Below are 26,513 nucleotides of genomic sequence, written 5' to 3' on the forward strand. Positions count from 1 at the left end.
CTTCAAACTTCTGACGTTCCTCATTTGTGAGGTACACTTGTGATCTTTGTGGTCAAAACTGACTGAACACCTGAAAAGTAACTTTTTTTATTTTCAGTAAAATCAATGTAATATATTTTTGTTCTGTATAGTACTGTGCAAAAGTTTTATGCCACTAGAATTTTAGCTACAAATGGTTTAAAGTCATTTATTTATATCTTTTGCTGTAGTGTGTCGGTAAAATCTAATCAATTTACATTTACAAACATTCATGTTGCCATTAATTGTAATAATCCAGTTTGCACAAGGAGTCTGACAACAGCCAGTTCTCCACACAGAGATCTGATCTCATCATCATCCAGTTCGTCTGGAATGACATGAAACAGAACAAACTGAAACAGACTAAACCCAGAAGAACTGCAGCAACATCTCAAAGATGCTTCAAGAGAGGCTTGATGATTTTTGACATAATTGATTACTTTTATGAGGTTATGGAATTATGGCAGCCCGTGTGCTTAGCTCTCCAGTTGTTTTTGTTCATTTTTCCTGTTTTTTTTTTTTTTGGTTTTGCAAACACGATCCGTTTTACCAGGGATGAACTGCTAAACATTCCGCAGAACACACCACAAAATCTCCTACCAGTTTCGTTATCATAGTTGTCGGAGCTGATCAAACGCTTCTGGACAAGCAAGAGGGGAAAGTGTGCCGGCACGCTCGTGAAGCTTTGTCAGCGTGGATTTAGGATGCCGCTGCCTGGCATACATCTGGCGAATCTCTGCTCTCTACCCACCAAAACGGACAAAGCTCTTCTGCTCTCCTGGACAAATAAGGATTTCTCACATTCTGCTGCTCTGTGCTTCACAGAAACCTGGCTGAACGCGGCTATACCGGACAGTGCGATCCATCTACCAGAATATCAGCTGTTCAGAGCAGACCATGACACAGAATCAACGGGGAAATCGTGTGGCGCCTGGAAGTGCTTTTACATCAATGAGAGGTGGTGTACAGATGTTAAAGAAGATGTGCTGTCCTGATCTAGAAGCGCTTTTCATTTAGTGTAAGCCATTCTATTTGCCGCGAGAGTTTTGCTCATTCATTCACATGAGCGTGTACATTCCACTGCAAGCACACTTAAGTTAAACTCGCTGATTAGATCACAGAGACAGAACAACAACACCCGGACTCTGTTTTCATCCGTCAAAAATCAATCATTAATTTTAATAAAGCGAATCTGTCATGTAAACTGCTAAAATACAGACAGCATGTTACATGTCCCACCAGAGATAGTAATATATTGGATCACTGTTATAAAACAATTAAAGAAGCATATACCCACGGGCAGCTCTGGGGCTCTCTGATCACTGTCTGGTTCATCTTATATCAACCTACAGGTTGAAACTGCTAAACCTGTAGTTAAGACGGTAAAGAAATGGACCAACGAAACAGAGCAGGTCTTACAATCCTGTTTCTATTTGACTGATTGGAGTGTTTTTGAAGATGCTGCCACCGATCTGGACGAGCTCACAGAGACCATAACTTCATATATCTGTTTCTGTGAGGATATATGCATTCCTACCAGAACTCATTTAACATTCAACAATGAAAAGCCATGGTTTACAGCAGGGGTCCCGAAACGGGGGCCGAATGCGGCCCACCCCCACATTTGGACCGGCCCTCTGAACAATGCCAGAGATATATTTTGAAAATGTAATTTTAAAAAATGTTTTACTTATATCATGTTGGTATATGATAATAAAGTTTGTTTTTTAAACTAAAATTTCCCTTAGTTATTAACATAGCCTAATTATTTGTTAAATTCACCAACAGAATGGTACATTGCCATAATGTGTCATCGCGATCGAACAGGTGATGCGTGAGCCATCTATAAAATTAAAAGTGATGACAAAATGACTCAATAGCATTTGAGGTGAAACTAGCACTGCTTGTGGGACAAGTGCAATAGCAAGAACTCACTCATCTCCCAGTTACTCAAAGTTTTTCAGCTGAGAACCAGTTGAAAAGTCTGTGGAAGCGCTGAAAACGCTGAAGGCGGAATTTGACGTGTAATACAAAAAAACACAGTGGACCAACACCAGCAGATGACACTACATCCCAAATCATCACAGACTGTGGAAAATTAACACTGGACTTCAAGCAACTTGAGATATGAGCTTCTCCACCCTTCCTCCAGACTCTAGGACCTTGATTTCCAAATAAAATACAAAACTTGCTCTCATCTGAAAAGAGGACTTTGGAAAACTGGGCAACAGTCCATTTCTTCTTCTCCTTAGCCCAGGTATGATGCCTCTGATGTTGTCTGTGGTTCAGAAGTGGCTTAACAAGAGAAATACAACAACTGTAGCCAAATTCCTTGACACATCTGTGTGTGGTGGCTCTTGATGCCTTGACCCCAGCCTCAGTCCATTGCTTATGAAGTTCACCCAAATTCTTGAATCGATTTTGCTTGACAAGCCTGTCAAGGCTGCGGTTCTCTCGGTTGGTTGTGCATCTTTTTCTTCCACACTTTTTTCTTCAACTCAACTTTTTGTTAACATGCTTGGATGCAGCACTCTGTGAACAGCCAGCTTCTTTGGCAATCAATGTTTGTGGCTTACCCTCCTTGTGAAGGGTGTCAATGATTGTCTTCTGGACAACTGTCAGATCAGCAGTCTTCCCCATGATTGTGTAGCCTAGTGAACCAGACTGAGAGACCATTTTGACGGCTCAGGAAACCTTTGCAGTTGTTTTGAGTTGATTCGCTGATTGGCATGTCACCATATTCTAATTTGTTGAGATAGCGAATTGGTGGGTTTTTGTTAAATGTGAGCCAAATAATCACAATTTAAAGAACCAAAGACTTAAACTACTTCACTCTGTGTGCATTAAATGTATTTAAAGGCACAATATGTAATTTTTCAGCTTTAAAAATAGCAAAAATTACTATATCTATGTTATATATTTTTTTTAGTTGTGTACTTACATTATCCCGACAGTTTCCACGAACTTTCAAATCCGGAGAAATTTATAGTTTAATTCGAAGACACGGCGCGTTTCTTTATTTCCGTTTTGTCGCCCGTCTATGGCGTCATATAACCTTTGACCCCTCTAGTTTCTCTAACTTCCGGCGGAACCATAGATATATAGGGCGGAACCGCCAAATACAAAGGGGAACAGAAGCAAAGAAGAGATGAAGAAGAAAAAGTAGTAGCTAGTCTTGATCGATACTATTATATTTTATATTTATATTGTTTATATTAGTATTTATACCTCAATCAATAACATAGTTATGGATCATGATTATGCTTTGCCTGCACGTTCTGTGAAGCGCAAACGTAAGGGTGAAATAAATGACCAGTATGTCATTATGTCAGTATGTCGCAGTATGTAAGGGTGTACTCACACTAGACCAGAGATGCTCACAAGTCTCTGAGCTAGAGTCCAAGTCAAGTCTCAAGTCTCTGAGCTAGAGCCCAAGTCAAGTCTCAAGTCTTTGAGCTAGAGTCCAAGTCAAGTCTCAAGTCTCTTTATTATATTAAGTCTCTGGTTATAATAAGTGTTGCATCACGCACGGCGACCCATCCAACACTGCATAGCTATATATAAGGAATTCAAAGCATGTAATATGTTATTACTCCTTTATCGATTAGCATACAGTATCTGCTTTTATTTTGGTATATAATAAGTATAACAGGCTATTTCAACATGACAAAAACACCAAAAATGCTTTACTTTTAGGTTAATATCTGTATTTTGCCTTGTAGCATGAACACACAGTACAGTACAGATCAAAAAATAAGAAAGCACCATTTGGTATGTTTTTTAAGCCGTTTGGTTTATGAGGACACAGATGTCCCCATAAGCCATGTTTACGTTGTAAAAGCCTACCCTTTCACTGTTAAGGCTGGACCAGAATATTTGATTATTCGAATATTCGTTCGGTGGGTTGACATTCGATTTTAAAATTTAAGATTTGAATGTTCTCTTTTTTTTCATACACCTTTCATCCCCCGCGAAATGGTTCTCATTCGCGCTTAAATATGAATGAAGAAGATCAGACTGCTGCGCCACTAACAGACAGCATAAATAAAAGAGATTGAGCAATATTTGGGAGACACTAGCCTACTAAAGTACAGTCAGGCCAGCTTACATGGTGGAAGCAAAACAAAGGCTGCGACTGTCCCAATACCGCGCCACCTAAGGTGCCTTCAACGCAGCTGTAAGTTCCGCGTTCAAATGCACTAAAGCTGACCGCAAAGCCCCAGCAAAAATAATTACCATGAATGTGTCTGGGGAAAAGTAAGGAGATATTCGAATTATTTATTAATAAACTATTTGTCGCAAAGGTGAAGTTGATGATTCTGACTCGTCATCTGCTCATCGGACGCAATGAATGCCTAAATGTGTCTTTATGGATTAGGCCTATAGCTAATGAAAGAGTTTTGTTTTCGATTTGAATTATTTAAAATTGTTTATTTACAGCTCTGGATGATATCTACTACTCCTACCTTTATGAGCCACAATGAAGTTTCACATTGCACCGGCACCTCCATGTCCTGCAAAGCCAGTTTCAGCTTTCACTCGATAAAACTAATATTGTGATATGCTTTAAAGTTTTTAATATCTATGGATTTTAATTGAAATTGTGATGACTTAAGAGAGCTAAATTGATCTGTCTGTCGCTGGCCGCTTGGTGGTTAGCCTACTTTAAAAAAACAAAAACTTAAATTTCACAAACAAAACGTGTTCCAAATATATTTCTAAATTTGCTTCATAAACTAAATAAATGAAAATAAATGTAATCACGTTGCTATTAAAAACAGCAACTGTGTAATGGGAAAGAGAAAGAAAAAAGTTCCAGTCGGACTCGGGCCAGTATTCTGATGAGCTGTCAGACAAGGTCCGGGCGAGATTTAAGGAATTTTTGCAACAAATGTTTATTTAATAGCCTATTTAACATTCTTATTTAGGCTACTTTTTTAATTAAACGTATTATTTATTTTAGCGTTTTGTAGGCTGCTTGTTCACTGACGGAAGTGCTCAAATAGGCTAAACACGCACGTTTGTTAATAATGTTTACAAACGATTATTGTATCAAAATAATATATATTGTAGCCTACATATAGGCCTATATACACAAACGTTATCTATAAATAATTTAGGTATTAATATTATTATTATGCATCTTCTGTTTGGGCCGTCTTGTTTGAAGTTTTTAAATCCAAATGTTGAATGGCAGTGCAGTCGACTTGTGTTTGTTGTCCTCTCATGTGTGGCAGCCGCGCCTAAAAAAAAAAAAAAAAAAAAGGAGGCAGGGGAATAACTGCGAGCTCATTAGTTGTTTCCTAAAAAAATAAACATTGTTCACGAGTCCCGCAGCTCGAGTCCGAGTCGAGTCTGAAGTCTTTCGAGGACGAGTCTCAAGTCAAGTCTGAAGTCACTGTGTGTGTGACTTAAGTCGTACTCGAGTCCGAGTCTCAAACTCGAGTCCCCATCTCTGCACTAGACGTTTTAAACCATGCCCAAAGCCCGGTTCGTTTGACTTGTGTAAGTGCTCCGTGCCGCGCTCGGGCGCGGTTCGTTTAGCTGGCCCTGTCCTGGCTGAAAGAGGTGGGCCAGAGAGCAGTTCGGTTGGGCTCAGGCGCGGTACGCATAGTGTAAGTTAAGCGCTAACCGCGTCAGAGCACAGTAAAGCTGTGTTTGCCAGTAAAGCTGCAAATTCTTTAACTAACGTTCATATTCTTTCACTCTCCGTAATAACTCTCAGATACAAAAAGGTGAAAATCAATGAACGGCATAGATGAATTATTATTAATTATTAGGTAGAATATTAGAAAAAGTTATTTTCTCCGTTATCTCGTACGTAAGTGTGTTTCGGCCGGAGTTTGAGTGCGCGGCCAGCGGGAGTAATCGCGCTCAGGCTCGGTTCAAGGCAATTGTGCCTAGTGTGAGTACATCCTAAGTGTAAAGTTAAGCAGTTCTCTGTTAGAGGAGGAGTGCCTCTTCAAACACTATCTACAATAGCTTCTTCCAGTGATACTCAATAAGATTGGTAGGCAAAAAAGTCAGTATCTCATCCGTGAACATGATTTGTGAAAACACATTTCCCATCGTTCTACGCTCCGTAATTGCATCATCAAGTGTCGCCTCTGTTATTGTTTTTAAAAAATGTGACCTCTAGCGGCGAAAACTTACATATTGTGCCTTTAATAGACAAGTTTTACAATTTGAGTTGAATTACTGAAATAAATGAACTTTTCCATGACATTCTAATTTCCTTAGAAGCACCTGTATATCTTTTGAAAAGAAATGATCATTTGTCTGTCTGGTGCATAAAAAAAATAATAAACTATTCTAGCATTAAAAGGTATAATAAATACAGGTAAAATCATAATAAAATAATAATAATAATAATAATAGTCAGTCCAGCCCATGGAATTTTCTTTTATAAACCGACCCGGCCCCCCATTAAAGAAAAGAAAATTATGTGGCCCGCTCAGAAAAAAGTTTGGGGACCCCTGGTTTACAGTAAAACTCAAGACATCTTCGTCAGACCAAAGAGGATGCCTACAGAAAAGGGGATAGAATAGAGTCTTGTACAATCAGACCAGGAACACACTGAATAAAGAGATTAGAGTGGCTAAAAGGACCAATGCAAAAAGGTTAGAAGATCAGTTAACTTCGAATGATCCAAGCTCAGAGTTGAAATGTCTGAAAGCCATCACAAAATACAAGACACCTACCCAAGCTCTCAGGTGAATCAATGACTTGCTGAAGACCTGAATGAGTTTTATTGTAGATTCGAAACCCCTCTCTTCACACAACCATTACCACCTACAGCAACCCCTTCTCCCCTCTCCTCCACTTCAAATTAGTAAAGATGATGTGCGCCAGATCTTCAGGAAGAACAAAAGAAGAAAGGCACCAGGCCCAGAAGGTGTGACACCAGCCTAACTGAAAACCTGCACTGACGAGCTGGCCCCCATCTTATCACAGGTCTCCGGAGTCATGTGAAGTCCCTGCCTGCTTCAAATGCTTCACAATTATCCCAGTTCCAAAAAAACCAAGATAACAGGGCTTAATGACTACAGACCTGTGGCGCTAACGTCTGTGGTCATGAAGTCATTTGAAAAACTGGTTCCGGCTCATCTGAAGGACATCACTAAATAAATAAATTAGTTTAGATTTATTAGATTTATTAACAATTTTCTTAGTTTTAGATTCATTTTTATTTTGTGAACATTTCTATTTAGGTTTAGTATAGTTTAGTTTTAGTTTTGTAGAGATTAAACAGAGATGACGATTTCCCCCCAGTTTGAAACTAAGCAAAATAATGTGAGACCAAATATGGTAACACTTTATAATAACTATCCGTTATAACTAGTTAATAGATCATTAATAAACTTTTAGTTAATGAGTTATAAATGAATTGTTAAATAACAGTTAATAGTTTGTTATATATTTATAACTGTGCCTTATAGATAGCCAATAGATAACTTACAAACTGTTAGTTAAGTTATAAATGACTTGTTAACTGTATTTTAATGATTTATAACTATACCTAATAAATTAGTAATAGATCATGAACAAGCTGTTAGTAAATTACTTACTAAAGACTTGAGTATCAGTTAATAGTTTATATATGTTATTGGGACGTTATTCTAAAGTTGCAACTATTCTTCATTTATTAACTGTTAGTAAATGAGGAATAGTTGCAACTTTAGAATAACGTCCCACTAACATACATAAGCTAATAACTAACACTTAACTAAAATATTAACTCACTTTACTGATCAGTTGTTCATAGTTTGTTAACGATCTACTAATACCAGTGAAACTTTGTAGAAAAGCAAATGGATGGAACAAGTTCAAGCTACAGAAATTTGATGTGATATTGTGCACCTTGTTCCACCCATAGGCTTTTCTGTGTACTGTACTTTACCAAAGAAACTCCACAGATGAAATGTTGAACATGTGTTTAATGTATAGAAACACACATACTGAGCCATCACATGGCAGAATAGCAGTATACAACAGAATACAAACCTATGAGGTTTGGGCACTTTATCCTGATCAAACATCTTTAATGAAAAGATAGCAAACAGTCCTGCTTACCGTCACCGTTTGTTGTCTATGTGCACAGCATGGTCCACAGGTGTAGCTTTCTTTTTACTGGAAGTACCCGCTGTTGACTTCTTTCACCAGACAGTACCTGGATTTATCTCAGTATTTTGCACATCGCTGCTGGTTCACTCAGTATAGAGGGTCCAAGGTGTGATAAAACATGTTCATATCAATAATGCCAATGGCTAGATTTTTATTTATTTTGTTTTCATGTTTAGCACAAAAAAGTGCCCAAACCTCATGGGTTTGTATTCTGTTGTATACTGCTATTCTGCCATGTGATGGCTCAGTATGTGTGTTTCTATTCATGAAACACAATGTTCAACATTTCATCTGTGGAGTTTCTTTGGTAAAATACAGTACACAGAAAAGCCTATGGGTGGAACAAGGTTGAGGTACAAAACTTTTATATTTTAAATATCACATCAAATTTCTGTAGCTTGAACTTGTTCCATCCATTTGCTGTTCTACAAAGTTTCACTGGTATTAGTAGATGGTTAAACTATGAACAACTGATCTGTAAATTGTGAGTTAATATATTAGTTAAGTGTTAGTTATTAGCTTATCTATGTTATTGGGACGTTATTCTAAAGTTGCAACTATTCCTCATTTACTAACAGTTAATAAATGAAGAATAGTTGCAACTTTAGAATAACGTCCCAATAACATATATAAACTATTAACTGATACTTAACAAGTCTTTAGTAAGTAATTTACTAACAGCTTGTTCATGATCTATTAATATTTCATTAGGTATAGTTATAAATCATTAAAATACAGTTAACAAGTAATTTATAACTTGTTAACTAACAGCTTGTAAGTTATCTATTGGCTATCTATATGGCACAGTTATAAATAATTAGCAAACTATTAACTGTTATTTGACAAGTCATTTATAACTCATTAACTAACAGTTTATTAATGGTCTAATAACTAGTTGTAACGGATAGTTATAAATCATTAACAAACTATTAACTGTTATTTAACAAGTCATTTATTACCCATTAACTAACAGTTTATTAATGATCTATTAACTAGTTATAACGGATAGTTATTATAAAGTGTTACCCAAAATATTAATTGCTGCAGTCTGTTTAAAAGGGTTGAATTCATTTGAATGATTTATTAAACATTTTAATACATGCTATATGTCAGGGGTGCTAAACCCTGTTCCTGGAGATCTACCTACCTGCAGACTTTTGTTCCAGCCCTGCTCCAACACAGCTGTCTGTAATTATCCAGGGCTACCTAAGAGATTAATTAGCTGGTTCAGGTGTGTTTGATTAGGGTTGGAGCTGAACTTTGTAGGATAGTAGATCTCCAGGAACAGGGTTGGGCACCCCTGCTATATGTATTTAAAATATAATGTATTTATAACACCAATTATTAATATTACATTTATGAAAAAGTGGTTTGAATGAATCATAAACATGACTCACTCATAAAAACATTACTGGATGAATCAGGGTTTTTGAACAAATCTTTCACTTTTCAACAGTTACTGCCAACTTTGTTTCTGCCTAGTAGTGAAACAATGCAATTGACACAAATATAACTTTAAAAAGATGACGTGCTCTACTTTGATCTCTACCATAGGCATCAATGTTTATATCAAAACTATGATCTTTAATCCCAGTATTGCTGTGATAATATGAATTACTGGGCATTTGAAAAGACTGTTTCTTACCTAAACATGATGACTGCTCTCTCTGTGTCAGCGGCAGTGCAAATACAGATTTGAATGTTCTTGTAAGAATTTTTCAAAGGTTTAATAGACATGGGGAGTCGTCATTTAGAAATGAGGTTGCATTCTTTATTATTTTTCCGCCATTGGGTGAGAACTTGATTTTTTTTTTTTTTTCATAATTATTATTTTCTTTCAGTTAGTTTTTCAATAACTGTTGCTAGTTTCGTTTTGTTTTAGTTTTTCATTTATTTTGATGTTTTTATTTTATTTCAGTTTATGAAAATGTTTTTTGATCAATCGTTTTCGTCTTAGTTTTCGTTCACGAAAATAACCTTACTTTGATCATCAGTACAACAAAACCTGCAGCATCTGTTATAATCATTCTAATGCAACAAATTGTCCAGGTTATTGTATAGCTAAAACAATTAATAAATTACACATTTATGTAACATCATTTCATCACGTCTCACCTCAGTGTCTTGAGTTGACAGTTTGGATCCTGTAGTAAATCACTGAGCTCCTTCACTCCTGATTGTCCAGGATTATTTCCTGTGAGATCCAGCTCTATCAGGTGTGAAGGGTTTGATCTCAGAGCTGAAGCCAGAGCTTTATAACCTTCTTCACTGATACTGCAGTTTGAAAGCCTAGAACCAGAATGAAAATGATTAATCAGTTATTCTAGAAATGACCTAAATAATGAAATCCCTAAACAGAATTATATTTTATTTATACAAATTTAGACAGACTAAAGGCCTTTTCACACTGAATGCAAACATTTGGCACAATGACGATTTTGAATTGAAACAATAGATCCCTATATTTTCAAAAATGGCTTGATGCTAGTTGTTCATCAATTATATTTTAAGATGTATTATTAAACATTTTAGATAGTTTGTGTTTATGGTGTGGAACCAAACTTTATTTATCTTAATTTAATGCTGTATATTGAGCAGCGGATGATGTTAAATCCATATATGAGATACATATCTGGGGAAAAATGCATTGCATTAGCAGAAGTTGATCAAATCCAAAGCACCGCTCGTTGGCAATATGCCTCGCTTCTTCGCATCCTGCTCAGTGTGAAATGGCCTTAAATCCAGAAGAACAGTGGCAACATCTCCAAGATGCTTCAAGAGCAGCTTGATATTTTAGACGTAATTGCTTACTTTTATTAGGTTATGGATTTGGGTATATATTCAGACATTCTCAAATACTACTTTTTGTCAAGTTTTAAATGTTTTTTTTTTTTTTTTTTTTTTTTTTTTAATGGAGACTAAATATCCTCACAAGGATAGCAATATCAGTAAATTATGACCTTAATAGGACATTTTTTTATATTTGGAAAGCAGCTCATAACTCCTTCAAAACAAAGTTTTTAAAGATCTAAAACTGCAGAAAGTCTTATGTGAGGGATATATTTAGGGCAGGGGTAGGCAAGTTCAGTCCCATACTGCTACCCATATGGAAATATGAATAACTATTCCAAAAAGATACCCAGACTGCAGGGAAGAAAGTATAGAAGACAGACTCTTGGAACTTTTATTATATTAGGTCCCCCTTGAAGGTCAAATTTATTTAATTTTATTTAATTTTCTCTATAGCAATCAAATTACTTCCGTTGTAATCTCATGCTTTAGAGAAAACTAAATTAATGATACTGTTGGTGAACAGGTAAAAAAAAAAGACTAATAGTTATCACCAGTTGATTGATTACATTGATAATTGCAAACATTTTCTGTATTACAAATTTCTAAAGTGTTAGGTTTAAACATGCAAATGAGGCATTATTTAATTAAATATGCACTATTTTGCATTCATTTCTAGTACAAAAATCTAAATACTGGATGAAGTCAGTGACATATTAGAGGCAAATGTTTCTACAGAGAAAATTTTTGGAATCTCATTTTGTCATGCCATATTTGAGAAAAAACTTTGAACAGACAGAAAACATTATTATTACTATTTTTTAAACTTGGGAAATAAATTGTAGTCCTTTTTTTAATCATCTGAATATTTTCTGCAATGGTTTTAGTGACAAACATTCTCTTGTGGCTCTAGCACAGTCTCACACACTAGCACTTCAATCTATTGCTTAAACCAGCAGTTCTCAATTCCAGTCCTTGTGTACCCCGCTCTGCGCATCTTGTATGTTTCTCTTGTTGCTTCAGGCGTTTGTTCTATTCGACTGTAAGTGCCCTGCAAAGTGGACATCACAGGATATTCTGTCATGATTCCAGTTCGAAGGGAACGTATATGTTCCATTCAAAGGGTATTGACGTGTGCAAGAGAGTGAATTTAAATTGTATTTATTTACAGAGGTATATTATGTCACACTTAAAAACTCTCTAGTAAGTTTCATATGTGTGTGAAGACGCTACAGGCAATGGCACAGGGAAATCCAAGAAAGAATGTTTCGAAGTGAAGTAAACTTCAATGGATATCCCGTGCTCAGGGAGTAAAGAGCAATACATGCAATACATTAGAACGCAGTTCATGCACGAAGCTCACTTCTAACGAGCTGATGATCTGAATAAGGTGTGTTAAAGAGAGACATTCAGAGTGGGGGAATGCAAGGACTGGAATTTAGAACCAGTGGCTTAAACGTTGCAGAGACTCTAATCATTGCATTAAAATCACAAAACAAAACAGAAATTGTGTGCCTGCTCTGCCTATACGATTACTAATTAACATATCTGATTTTAATAAGGGGGAAAAAATAAGACATGGGCAGATTAGAACCCAAAACATCCTACACACCTGATTTATATCATAATACATAAAAATGTACAATCAAATGCAACTTAAGTTATACCTACTTTGAACATTACCAAATGCATATTTTAAATGGTAAATCACAACAAATTGGCTAAGGACAGTGTCAATGACAAACCAAATTAGAAAAAGAACACCATGGCATGTGTAAATATTAGGGATGCTCCGATCGATAGGCATCAGCCGATAATCACATTTTATGACTCGATCGGTACTCACTAAATTGGCCGATCTCAGGAACCAATCACAATTAGATAATGTCAATGCGTGAGGGAATACATGATGCGTGCGGACATGAATTAACTTGCACAGCAATTGCTGGTGTTCGAGCTTCGTGTCTGTGCATTTCTCAAAAGGTTATTTTCTTCAGGAACAGTGCCGTTGTTACCTCACTTGTAAGGTACGTGAAATGTCACGTAGTTGTTAATCATCAGAGCAGTGCTAACAACATTAGCACGTATGTTATTCCGTTAACACAAGCGCGGTTAAAAAATACGCACTGCAAACAGAGTTATGTGAAGCTGGTGATATGTGTGTGCGCTTCGAGTGTGCATGAACGCTCCAGGACAGAGCGCGCGAGTGATGAATAGTTAAAATCTAAAAAAGAAAAAAAAGAAACTTATAAACTTTATTAAATTATATTTATATTAAATTTATAAACTTTAGCAACGATGCGACACTGCCTCTATTGTGCAAGCAACAATTCCTGTGTCAACTGTGCAGCTCGCTTATAGTCAGACGTGATGGTGATTGGAAGTTATTTGCGCACTTTAAAAGAGAAAAAAAGAGAGAGTGCAACATCAATCACTCGACCTGTTTCTAAAAATTACGTCTCACGTAAGGTTTTCAAATAACTTTATTTAACTAAGAGATATGAATTATACCTCACCTTCAGCATTATAATTGTTTTACCCACGCCGGACAGAGACAACGTGTGTGCTATCTGTGTGTGTGTGCGTCTGTAAGAGAGAGAGGAAGAAATGGAGTATGTGCTTTCCGTACATAATAAAACGTAATTTTGTGGCTAAAACATAGAAATTGTTATGCGAAAAGAAAAGGACCCAGAGGCGAAGGCCAGGGAAAAAACAAACAAAGTCTTTATTTAGACAAAAGGCTCAGAATAAACTCAGGGTGTCTGCTGTCCTCTTCCAGTTGAAGTGCAGACAGGGCGAGGACGACTCAGGAAAAAACTTGAACAGAAAGTCACTGTGTAACAGGTGCGCGCAAACCCCGGTGGCGCGGCGTAGAAGAATTCCTCAGCAGGCACGGAAGAACCAGCAGGGAGAGTCCAGTGACAGGATAGTCGCAAACCAGGGAGACAGTGTTAGACTGGACTGGACAAGATTTAACTTGACTCGGACAGAAACTTATACGAGAGACAAGACTTCGTAGATCAGCATGTAGGTGTGAAGAGCAATAATCTGGCAGTGAAGCCCAGAAACAAACAGGTAGAAATAGAGAGCGTAATTAGCGCATAGTGGGGATCAGGTGCCGAAGCAATCGGCGCGAACCCAGATTGCAATAGCTGACAGCTGGGGAAGAGAGAAAGTGAAAGCGATGACATAGATAGAAACAGACTAGATGACGAGACTCAAACCCGGCTCGTGACAGAAATAATCTGACATTTTTATCCTATTGTTTACCGTATTTAGTTTGGCCAGTGTCGTTGTGGGTTTTGGTTATTTAGCTGTTAGGCTGTAAGGAATTTTTAAATAACTGAAATTATGTGTGGCGAAGTGATATGGACACGTAATGCGGTCAAAAGCTGCCTGGAACTACATTCGCCATGCGTTTCCCTGAAAATAATTGCGCACCTTAGGTATAAACCCAATTTTAAAGGCATATTAAAATGTTCACTGTATAATGAGTGATTATTTATTACTCTGTTTAAACAATAGTGTAAGATTCTATAACATCCTGTGTCCCTTGTAATATGTCTCTTACATTGTATCTTGTGTTCTCTATTGTATTTGGAATATAGCAAATGATGTAATGACAGATCATGGGATTGTCTGTCTCCTTGGAAGGATGTCATCTACCATTTCCATCTTTCTGCTGACAGCCAATATTTCACTTCCCTATATTTACTTATAAATACCAACTACCTTTCCCCAATAAACCAGCCTTGAATGAAATGCACTACTACTGTGTCTGTCATTCTTGGTTCCAGGTACCTGTATCCTGTGCTGTGTGGCTCAACTCAGATTGAATCGGCGATTATAGAATATAGTTTATTCTAACAGTTGGGGGCTCGTCCGCGAAAGAGGGGAATATCCCTACGAACCGGGAAACCATGCAGAGAATTTGTGAGGGAAAGACGCGCCGGGGAATCAAAGTGAGGACGGACCTACAATAGAGGGGTAAGTGTCTTTGGCTTAGTCTGTGGCTCTGTAGGATCCCAATAATTATTGGATTGGTTAGGGTTTAATTGCTAGTCGTTGGTGGAATGTTAGGTCGTTCCATTGTTGTAACACTGCGACTGACAACAGTATTTTTTATTACTAACGGGTTGGGCAATTAAGGAATCACTAGTCGCTAGTGGAACGTTAAGCTCGTTCCATGGTTGTTTTAGCAACGATGGTTACAGGAGTAATTATCGGCGCAGAGTGATTGGATATACAGTACTGATCACACTGTATTTTTTTTATCACAGCAGCGTAATTTCTTTCACGTGAAGTACAAAATATTAAGTCTGTTTATGACATTTATTTCAATTGTTACTGCATATTGAAAGATTTGTGACCAAGTTAAAGGTGGTGCTTTAGGGGCGACCCGAATGCAGTTTGGCGAAAGCTGGACAAGTTTGGCGAGAGCCCAGAACATAGGTAGCACCCAAAAAGAAGGTGGTTAGTGGCGATCAGGACTGAAAAGTTTTGTGTAAGCCAAACATAGGGACACCACCCAAGGTCGCAGATACGATACATGTACTACAGTTGAAGTTGAGTAATACAGTACAGGAAATTTGTGCACAAAATAACTAACCACTAACCTTTTTCTAAAAGTAGACGATGAGGGGTTCAGTATCGAGACCGTTACCGGGGGAAACGGCTGTCGATTTTATGTACCAAAATAATCAGGGATTTTATACGGAACCATACATTAGTAATATGGCGGGTTGGTCTGAACAAATAAAACCACATTACGTTACATTACATGTTACATAATTACTGTAAAAATGTAACAAAACATAACAAAAGCAACATCTATAATAATACTTCTATCTGAAAATAGATGAATGTTTATCAGAGAGATTACATATCAGTTATATAAATCTCAAAGCATCCTGATCAGAGCATCCCTAGTAAATATAAAAGAATCTTGATGCACAGCATACAGACTTGTTCATTATCAAAGTCTGTTTTTCACCTTATGTTTTTGTTGAGCTCAATTTTGGTCTATTGTCACACAACTTACCTCAGTATCTCCAAATGACACTTCATATTTCCCAGTCCAGTGCAGAGCATCTTCACTCCTGAATCCTGCAGATTATTATTGCTCATGTTCAGTTCTTTCAGACTGGTATCTGCTCCAAGAACTGTAGCCAGAGATGAACAGCTTTTGTCTGTTAAGCCACAATCATTTAGCCTACAACAGAAATAAGATTACAGAATCATTAGATTAAATACAGTTGCTAAATACAAATAATAAAAATAGTATCTATAGCTTTAATTACAATGAATTATACAGTCAAAAAAAGTGTAAGTTCCATGGTTAGCTGATTATCTGTTGACATTTACTGCAAACATCTGAGAGGACTTTTGATGGACTAACTATCATCATTCAAAATACTTTTTTTCTTTTCTTCAAACCTCAGCAACCCTAAACAAAGCACTTTCCTACTAGAGTTTCAAGAAGAACAAAACTCTTCATCCTCAGCTAAAGAAAAAGACAAAAATATTTTTAAATAATTTTCCAGAACAACAAGATTTATCACATTTCATATTTCTCTAATTTCCCACACATTTTCCTGGACTAAAAAAAAAAATCAGTAATTATTTTGAATAATAATTTTACAGGTTTTCCAGGATGCATGGGAACTCTAAACAAATGTATTTGTCAGATGAAAGCAAAAAAGGATTAACTTACAGAGCTCTTTTGGAGGTTTTAAGGACTGCCAATAATCTAATGAGACACTCGTCTGATTTCTTGAATTTCTGAAGTTCAAACTCCTCCAGCTCCTCCTCTGATGTCGACAACACAAAGGCCAAAGCAGACCACTGGGCAGGTGAAAGATCAGCAGATGAGAGACTTCCTTTGCTAAGGTGGGTCTGAATGTCTTTTACCAGAGTTTTGTCATTCAGTTCATTCAGACAGTAGAACAGATTGATGGATCTCTCTGGAGACAGATCAGCTTCCAATTTCTGTTTGATGTACTGAACTATTTCCTTTTTGCTCTGGTCATTTCCATTTTGCTGTGTCAAAAGACCTTGTAAGAGTCGCTGATTAGACTGGAGTGACAAACCAAGAAGGAATCGAAGAAAAAGATCCAGATGTCCATTATCACTCTCTAGTGCCTTGTCCACTGCAGTCTTGAGCAAATCAATCATGGTTTCACTTTTGTTGTCCTGTTCTGTAGAGTCATGAACAAATATACTTCTCTTATTTATGTTTAGAAAGAGATGTGCATAAAGAGCTGCAATGAACTCTTGAATGCTCAAGTGAACAAAGCAGTACATGGTACCAAGAACAATCCCAGTTTCCTCCTTAAAGATCTGGGTACACATGCCTGAATACACTGATGCCTTATAGACGTCAATACCACAGGCTTCCAGATCTGTATCATAGAAGATCATATTGTTTCTTTCCAGCTGATGAAATGCCAGTTTCCCCAGTGAAAAGATGGCATCTTTATCCCAGGAAACATCTGGTGTACATTCTCCATCATACTTTCGTCTGCTCTGCTGGATCTGAAATCTGAGAAAGTGTGTGTACATTTGTGTCAGAGTCTTGGGAGTGTCTTCAGTATTTGACTCCTGCAGTGTTTTGGAGGCATCATCAATCTGACTGTTTTTCATAACGTTATTTCTTTTCGCCTCTAAAATGTTCTGAAGAACAGTGGCTGAAATCCAGCAGAAGACTGGGATGTGGCACATGATAAAGAGACTCTTTGATTGTTTAACATGATCGATGATTTCTTTGGCCACATTCTCATCCGTGATTCTTTTTCTGAAGTACTCCTCCTTTTGTGAATCATTGAATCCTCGTATCTCTGTCAGCCGGTCGATACAGTCAGGAGGAACCTTACTGGCAGCTGCTGGTCTGGTTGTGATCCAGATGAGAGCAGAAGGAAGCAGATTTCCTTTGATGAGGTTTGTCAGAAGAACATCCAGAGAGACTGGTGATGAAACATCAAACCATGTCTCATTTCCATCAAAGTTCAGAGGAAGACGACATTCATCCAAACCATCAAGGATTAACAGAAATGTGAAATTACCCCTCTTTTCAAGGTTTAATCCTTTTATCTCTGGGAAAAACTGAGATATAAGGTCCATCAAACTTAGTTTTTCTTTCTCTTTTAAGTTCATCTCTCTGAATGGAAGAGGAAATATGAAGCTGATATCTTGATTTTCTTTTCCTTCAGCCCAATCCAGAAGAAACTTTTGCACAGAGACTGATTTTCCGATGCCAGCAACTCCTTTTGTCAGTACAGTTCTGATCTGCTTGTCTTGTTCAGGTGCTTCAAACAAATTTTTGCATTCAACCTGTATTTCTTGTGATTCATGACGTCTGGAAGTAACTTCAATCTGTCTTACCTCATGTTCAGCATTGACCTGTTCACTACAACCCTGAGTGATATAGAGATCTGTGTAGATGTTATTCAGAAGTGTAGAGTCACCTTGCTTTGCAATTCCTTCAAAGACACATTGATATTTCTTCTTTAGGCTACATTTTAGCTGATGAAGGAAGGTCAGCTCATCTAAAGACAACAATAAAATATACAGATTGTTTAGTTTCTGGGTTCGTTATGTACAGAGCAGAATGTGGAAGTCTAAAGGAAGTCTGTCATTGGAAGAAACAGGGCAGGTTACAAACGCATGATTTGAACGACATAAGAGTCATAACAGTGATTGGGAAGAGAAAAAAATATTGCCAGTGCTGGAAGCAGTTGGAAACAAAGTCTCTTACCTTCTAGAGTATCAGCAGCTTTATCTTGCTTCATTTCTCTCAGGAAGTAGAGTGTGAGATCAAGAGCTGCTTCTTTGATACTGCATCTATTCTCATTAAAGTCCTTCACAAAGTATTGCATGTTCTCTTTTTGTAATATTTTCTTAAAAATTTCCAGCTCATTCTTTAAAAAAAATATTATTTTGTTTTCAAGATCCTACAAACAAAGCAAAAGGAAAAAAAAAACAATTCCACATCCATATTTGGTCCAAATTATATAATCAGTAATTAAAAATATTTGTAAAAGATACAAGAAACATTGTCCAGTAACCAATCTGTTTGTTATAAATATAAACATTTATAAAAAATATTTTTCCTACCCTGAAGATTCCAGGGAGATTGTCTGTGAAGTGCTTGTGGTTTCTGTTAATCTGGAAGTCTGGATCTAATTTCTCACATTGCAGCCTGTTAAAATGGTCAATAAAATGAAATGCGGTTAGGCAAAAAAAAAAAAAATGTAATTAAAGACATTTTTTTTTAAATTAAAGACAAAGAGCAAGCATCAGTCATTAATGCTGCAGCTGTAAGTTAATGCTGTAAAAGATAAGGTTCTTTTTAAGTACAAATTTTTGCATTTTGCACTGACAGTGGGTATTCTAATATACTGTACAGAAGTTATGTCAGTGCAGCAAAGTTACATGTGCATTACAAACAATCAATTTCAGTCTTATTTGCTCATGGTCTTAGCAGTGCTTTGAAAGCCTAAAGGCAGCAGGCAGTTTGTAAATCATCTTTGGGAGAATTAGATATCTAATTGAAAAATAAGTAAAAACTAATGAAAAAAAAAAAAATTACTACAGGAGATTATTCAGTCTCATTTGAAAAGGTTTAATGTCAGAAATGATCATTTCTGTAGATAGATGGGCACATTCATGTTTGATTCCAAGATCTATTTTCCACAGTGAATTTATGCTCCCTAGTGGCTGCCTGTGTAACTGTTTTACTGGAACACAGTTCAATGTAGAAGGAAGCAGAAAGCAGTGGTGGAGGTAACGAATTACAACTACTCACGTTACTGTAATTAAGTACATTTTTTGGGTATTTGTACTTTCATGAGTATAATTTTAAGTCTGTAATTTTACTTGTACTTGAGTACAAATTAACCTGAGTAATTTACTTAATTACTTTTAAAATCACAATTCGTTACGGAGTACTGCAATTTGAATATTATATTTTAACCACTGACCGGCATTTCGGTAGCCAATAAAAATATCTTTTCTTAACGGACCAATGGAAGCCTGGTACAGTATTTGAACCGAAAAACAAGTTCCGTTTATTTTTATTTATTTTTTCCGGCGCGCTATTGATAAGATAATCATCACTAGAACTAGGGCTGGGCGATAAATCGATTTTATATAGATCAACTCGATGTGTAGTTTACAGCGATTTGTTTGAATGAAATTCTCTTTAACATCCGCCGACGCTCCTCTCTGGGCTCCAGCAGTTCCGAATGGGCTCAGCCCTCCCCCCGCGCATTCACCATATTAGAAACACTGATATACTGTATATATTTGTTTTCAGAAAGGCACAGAAAAAAATAATGCATCAGGGATTTTATTTTTAGGCCATTTCGCCCAGCTCTAACTAGAACATGCAAATCTGTCATCATTGTAATACAGACTGTATTAATTAATTCCTAATTTGTTTATTTGTTCTTATTGCATTGCTTACTGTGTACTTGTTTTAATATATATATATATATATATATATATATATATATATATATATATATATATATATATATTAGTAAGGCATACTGTTTTTTTATGCTTATTGTGTTACGTAATGAATGGAAAATATAAAGGGTGATTAACCTATAATTTAATTTGTATAGCGTGTGCTTTATTGTCTGGATCTTGTCTGATTCAGCAATTGTGGATAATTCAATAACCAGCTAAAAAGTAATTAGTACTCTGAGTAGTTTTTATGAAGAGTAATTTGTACTTTTACTTGTAATTGAGTACAATTTCAGCAATGTAATGGTACTTGTAATTAAGTATAAATTTTCAGTACTCTTTCCACCACTGGCAGAAAGTGTGTGATTTATTGTGTCAGTTACTAGTAGAGAAATTAGCTAATGCTATGCTGTAACACAAACCAAATTAAATACCTTTCAGCAGCTGAAAGGGAGCAGGCAGTTTGTAAATCATCTTTGTGAGAATTAGATATCTAATAGAAAAATAAGTAAATACTACTGACAAATATTTACACTAACGTTAATTTACATGATAAAGAGCTGAACATCTGTGAGCCTGATCTTACAGTGGAGAAATTAGCTAGTGTCATACAATACAAAACACATAAAATACCTTTCAGTAGTTGATGGTGTTTCCTCACTGAAGTCTGGTGGTTGAATTTTTGATCGGTCAGTCTTCACAGACACAGAGCTGAACACATGAGAGCCTGATCTTACACTAATGACACAACAAACAGACAAAAAGAAAAAAATGTGATGTTTATTGGATTCACTTTTTACAAAGACACCCGGAGACCAAGGTTTCATGCGACTCGTATCTTTTTTACAGAACTTTCTTTCTGTATCTTTTACAGGGTACACCCACCACGCCTTTAGAAGAAGAGCACCACCCTCAGGTAAGGAATAATAAGACAATTCCCATACATCACATCTCCCCTCTTAAGAAATAAATTCCCTTAAAGAATAGTAACTACACATTTACTATTATAATTATTTTCTCAATTACCCACCACAACTTAAATCAATCTTGCTGTCATAACCCATTAACTATAAACACCTCTTTACTCTTTTAACTCCTCTTTAATGTTTTCATGGAGAATAGAGCTTTGGTGGTCTAATCAGTCTTCCCCATCTTGACCTTTTGACCTGTTCTTCCATGCCCCTAATTGGTGTCACAGGTCTTTTCACTGGTTACAGTGCAGGTGATTGCACCGGAGTATTACTCTCTGCAAGCTCTCTGCTTGCTGAAGAACATTCATCCAACTCAACAGAGCTTGGTTTCGGAAATGTCATTTCTCTGGTTTTCAGCAGGTCTCGTCGATTTCTTCTGAAGATGTTTCCGTCAGGCCTTTGAATCACATATGATCTCAGTTTTTCACGTGTCCTCAACACAATTGCTGGTTGCCAGGTGTTTTTGACTTACACTCTCATGTTCTCTCCAGTTGCAATACTTGCAGTTGTAACTGTTTTGCTCCACAGTCAAAGTAACTTTTCTGTTTGAGCTGTCTGTCCTTGATGTCTTTATGTACATTTCTGTACAGTTGTGGTCTCAACAGCTTTGTTGATGTAGGCAATTTTGTTTTCAGTCTTCGACCCATAAGCATCTGTGCAGGAGATAGTTTCACACCATCCATAGGAGCATTTCTGTACTCCAAAAGTGCAATATAAGGATCTCGCTGGCTCTCTTGTGCTTTCTTTAACAGGTTCTTGACTGTCTGGATTGCTCTTTCACTTTGTCCATTTGCCTGAGGAAATCCAGGACTAGATGTGGTATGTCCAAACTCCCAGCTTTCTGTAAATGCTCTGAATTCTGCACTCGAAAATTGTGGACCATTATCCGACACCACTTCATCCGGGATTCCATGTCTCGCAAAGATTGACTTAAGAGCTGTCACCACATGTTTGCTCGTTGTTTGTGTGAGTTTAGCAATCTCCGGAAACTTTGAAAAGTAATCCACACACATAAAGTATTCACCTTGGTTGAAGTGGAACAAGTCAACACCGACTTTCGCCCATGCTCTGTCTGGAATGTCATGGCAGATGAGTGGCTCTTTGGTGTTACTCCGTCTGAAAGTATTACAGATAGCACACTTCAACACGACATCCTCAATTTGCTTTGCCATGCTGGGCCAAAACATCACATCTCTTGCCCTCTCTTTGCATTTGACAATACCCAGATGTGACTCATGAACTCTTTTAAGCATGTCTGCTCTCAAGCTTTGCGGAACTACTATTCTCCAGTTCTTGAAGAGTAACCCATTAGAACAGGTAAGTTCTTCTCTGTAAGTCCAGTACTTCCTTATGTCTGCTGGAACGTGTCTTATGTCAGCAGGCCATCCTGTCTGAACTACTTTCACGACTTTTTGCAGCTCTTCATCTTCTGTTGTTGCTGTTCTGAATGTTTTCTGCTTTTCCTTTGAGATTGGCAGACAAACTGACAAAGTATGAACTTGTAACTCATCTTCCAGTAGTGGTTCCAATTTTTATTTTAGGTACGCTCGACTCAGAGTGTCTGCGATGTACAATTCCTTTCCAGGCTTGTAGCTGACACGTAGATAATATAGCTGCAATCTCATCAGCATTCTCTGCAGTCTCTGAGGAGCTTTTTGGAGAGATTTTTTGAAAACGGTCTCCAAGGGCTAATGATCCGTCCCCACTTGTACTGTTTTTCCATAGACATACTGATGGAACTTCTCGCAGCCATAGACAATTGCCAAGAGCTCTTTTTCTATTTGGGCGTATCTTTTCTGACACTCGGTAAGAGACCTTGAGCCGAATGCTACTGGATGTCCTTCTTGCAGTAACACTGCTCCAAGACCTTCAGCGCTTGCATCCACTGACAGCATTATCTCTTCGTTGACATCAAAATACTTTAACACTGGGGCGTTACTCACAAGTGACTTCAGTCTTTCAAATCTCTTCTGTTGTTCTGACTCCCAATGCCATGCTACATCTCCCTCTAGCAGTTTCCTTAATGGCGCACTTATGTCTGACATGTTTGGAATGAACTTGAACAGATACTGAAGCAGACCTAAGAACCTCATCAGTGCAGCTTTGTCCTCTGGTTCTGGCATGTTCTGTATCGCTCTGACTTTTCCTTTGTCTGGCTTCAATCGTTCTGCAGTCAGAATGTGTCCAACATAGCTTACTTCAGTCATCCTGATCTTGCACTTGGTTTTGTTCAACTTTAGATTAATGTCTCTGGTTCTGTCTAACAGCTTTCTTAGTCTCTTGTCGTGTTGTTCCATGTCTTCACCCCACAACAGAATATCATCCGCTATGTTCACGACTCCATCTAAGCCTTCCAGTCTTTGTGCAATACACTTTTGAAACACTTCTGGAGCTGACACAATGCCAAATGGAAGTCTCAAAAACCGGTATCTTCCAAAAGGAGTGTTGAAAGTACATAGTTTGGAGCTCACATCATCCAACTGTACTTGCCAAAATCCATGATTGGCATCAAGCACTGAGAAGACTTTAGCATTTGGCATCTCCGCTACAATTTCTTCAATTGTACGCAACGGATAATGTTCTCTCTTGATTGCTTTGTAAAGATCTTGTGGATCGATGCAGATCCTGAGTTTCTCTGGCTTCACTACTGTAACCATACTATTAACCCAATCAGTGGGCTCAGTTTGCTTCACAATGACTCCAAGATCTTCCATTCGTTTCAGCTTCATTTTAACCCTCTCTTTTAAAGCTATGGGTACTTTTCATGGTGCATGTATGACTGGAGCAACATCTGGGTTTAGCTGTATGTGATGCAATCCTGGTACACATCCTAAACCAGTAAACACGTCTTGATATTCACTCAGAATGTCAGTTTGGTCTTTGTTCTCTACTTTGTACACTCTTTTAATCAGTCCAAGTTTTGAGCATGCTTCTCTTCCCAGAATTGCTGGTGAACCTTCATCTACAACTTGGAATTCCAGATCAAACTCAGTGTCTTTGTACCCACACTTAAGCCATACTTTACCCTTTGTCTCCATCGTGTGGCAAGAATAAGTAACTAAAGTGCAGTTTGACTTCTTTAAAGTTGTTGTCTTGTCAGAAGTTTTCTCACAATCTTTGAATGACAACACGTTGCACTCTGCTCCTGTATCTAGCTTAAAGGAAAGTAGACTGTTGTTTATGCTGAATTCTTGTGTCCATTTCTTGACTTCACTTTCCATTGTAGAGACTGTATTCATTTGTGGCAGCCATTTGCTAGCTTTTTGCTCACTTTGTTCAATTTCAATGGTACCAATAAATAATTCAGCATCTTGTTGTTCTATCTCATGGACTTTTTTCTCAAATCTTTTTTGTTTGCCCTTTTGTTGTGGTGTTTTGCACATGCGGCTAAAATGATTCTTCCTCGAGCACTCATTACAAATTTTTCCATATTTTTTTTTTCCATATTTCCATATATAAATATTTTTCCATATTTCCCATATTTTTTTTTCCATATTTCCTTGGCTCATGAACATACCCACATCTTGTGCACTCATCTTTCTCTTTCCCTGTGTGCTTGAAATTCGCTTGTCTGGTCAACTTTGTCTTCGTGATTTTGTTCACTGCCACTTCTGCTTCTTCATGCAGCACTTTCAGATGGCTTTGTGTTATTTAGTTTGCACGACAGATATCCACAGCCTTTGCTAGGTTCAGATCTTTTTCTCTGAGAAGCCTAGCTCTCACAGTGTCATTGTTAACACCACAGACAATGGGATCTTTAATCAAGTCATCATTTACTCTTCCAATTTCTCAATCTTTTGCCTTCTTTTTCAAGTCAGTCACGTATGCATCAATGGTTTGTCCGGTCCCTGTGCTCTCGTGAAAAACATATGCCTCAGATATGTAATATTCTTCCTTGGCTCACAGTATTCTCTAAACTTCTCTTTGAGCACTTCAAAATCATCCACATCATCATCAAAGTCCATGGTATTAAATACCTTTATGGCATCATCTCCCGCCACGTGAAGAAATGTCGGGCATTTTACCTTGTCACTCTTTTCTGCAATGCCAGTTGCAATGAGATCCAGATTTCCTTCAAAATCCAAACTGTTAGGAGGCTTTAACTGATCCATAGTTTTCTTCTGACACCATGTGATGTTTATTGGATTCACTTTTTACAAAGACACCCGGAGACCAAGGTTTCATGCGACTCGTATCTTTTTTACTGAACTTTCTTTCTGTCTCTTTTACAGGGTACACCCACCACGCCTTTAGAAGAAGAGCACCACCCTCAGGTAAGGAATAATAAGACAATTCCCATACATCACAAAAAAATTACTACAGGAGATTATTCAGTCTCATTTGAAAAGGTTTAATGATACAAATGATAATTTCTGTAGATAGATGGGCACATTCATGTTTGATTCCAAGATCTATTTTCCACAGTGAATGTATGCTCCCTAGTGGCTGCCAGTGTAACTGTTTTACTGGAAAGATACTCTAAACACAGTTCAATGTAGAAGGAAGCAGAAAGTGTGTGATTTATTGTCATTTACTAGTAGAGAAATTAGTTAATGCTGTTACACAAACCAAATTAAATACCTTTCAGCAGCTGAAAGGGAGCAGGCAGTTTGTAAATCATCTTTGTGAGAATTAGATATCTAATAGAAAAATAAGTAAATACTACTGACAAATATTTACACTAACATTAATTTACATGATAAAGAGCTGAACATTTGTGAGCCTGATCTTACAGTGGAGAAGCTAGTGTCATAAAATACAAAACACATAAAATACCTTTCAGTAGTTGATGGTTTTTCCTCACTGAACTTTGGTGGTTTATCTTTTGAGCAGTCACTCTTCACAGACACAGAGCTGAACACATGAGAGCCTGATCTTACACTAGTGACACAAAGAACAGACAAAAAAAAACTAAAACATTTTACTACAGAATATTATTCAGTCTCATTTGAAAAGGTTTAATGTTACATATGATCATGTAAATAGATGGACACATTCATGTTTGATTCCAAGATTTTCAAGAGTGAATTTATGTTCCCTAGTGGCCACCTGTGTAACTGTTTTACTGGAAAGAAGCTCTAAACACAGTTCAATGTAGAAGGAAGCAGAAAGTGTGTGATTTATTGGGTCATTTACTAGTAG

The 26,513-nt window shown here is 37.2% G+C and overlaps 1 protein-coding gene across 1 annotated transcript in view; it reads right to left on the reverse strand.

Annotated features, from left to right (window-relative positions):
* Positions 1-26,513, reverse strand: part of LOC141338425 (NACHT, LRR and PYD domains-containing protein 3-like) — a 134,492-nt gene that overhangs the window by 104,932 nt on the left and 3,047 nt on the right. The window contains exons 2-7 of the mRNA XM_073843971.1: positions 26,148-26,262; positions 19,045-19,129; positions 18,686-18,881; positions 16,646-18,476; positions 15,974-16,144; positions 10,258-10,431 (exon numbers count right to left, since the gene is read on the reverse strand). Of these exons, the coding sequence (XP_073700072.1) occupies positions 10,258-10,431; positions 15,974-16,144; positions 16,646-18,476; positions 18,686-18,881; positions 19,045-19,129; positions 26,148-26,262 (2,572 nt within the window). The remainder of the gene's footprint in view (positions 1-10,257; positions 10,432-15,973; positions 16,145-16,645; positions 18,477-18,685; positions 18,882-19,044; positions 19,130-26,147; positions 26,263-26,513) is intronic.

The sequence above is a fragment of the Garra rufa genome, chromosome 7 (assembly GCF_049309525.1).
Source record: "Garra rufa chromosome 7, GarRuf1.0, whole genome shotgun sequence".
In the NCBI taxonomy this organism is placed as follows: domain Eukaryota; kingdom Metazoa; phylum Chordata; class Actinopteri; order Cypriniformes; family Cyprinidae; genus Garra; species Garra rufa.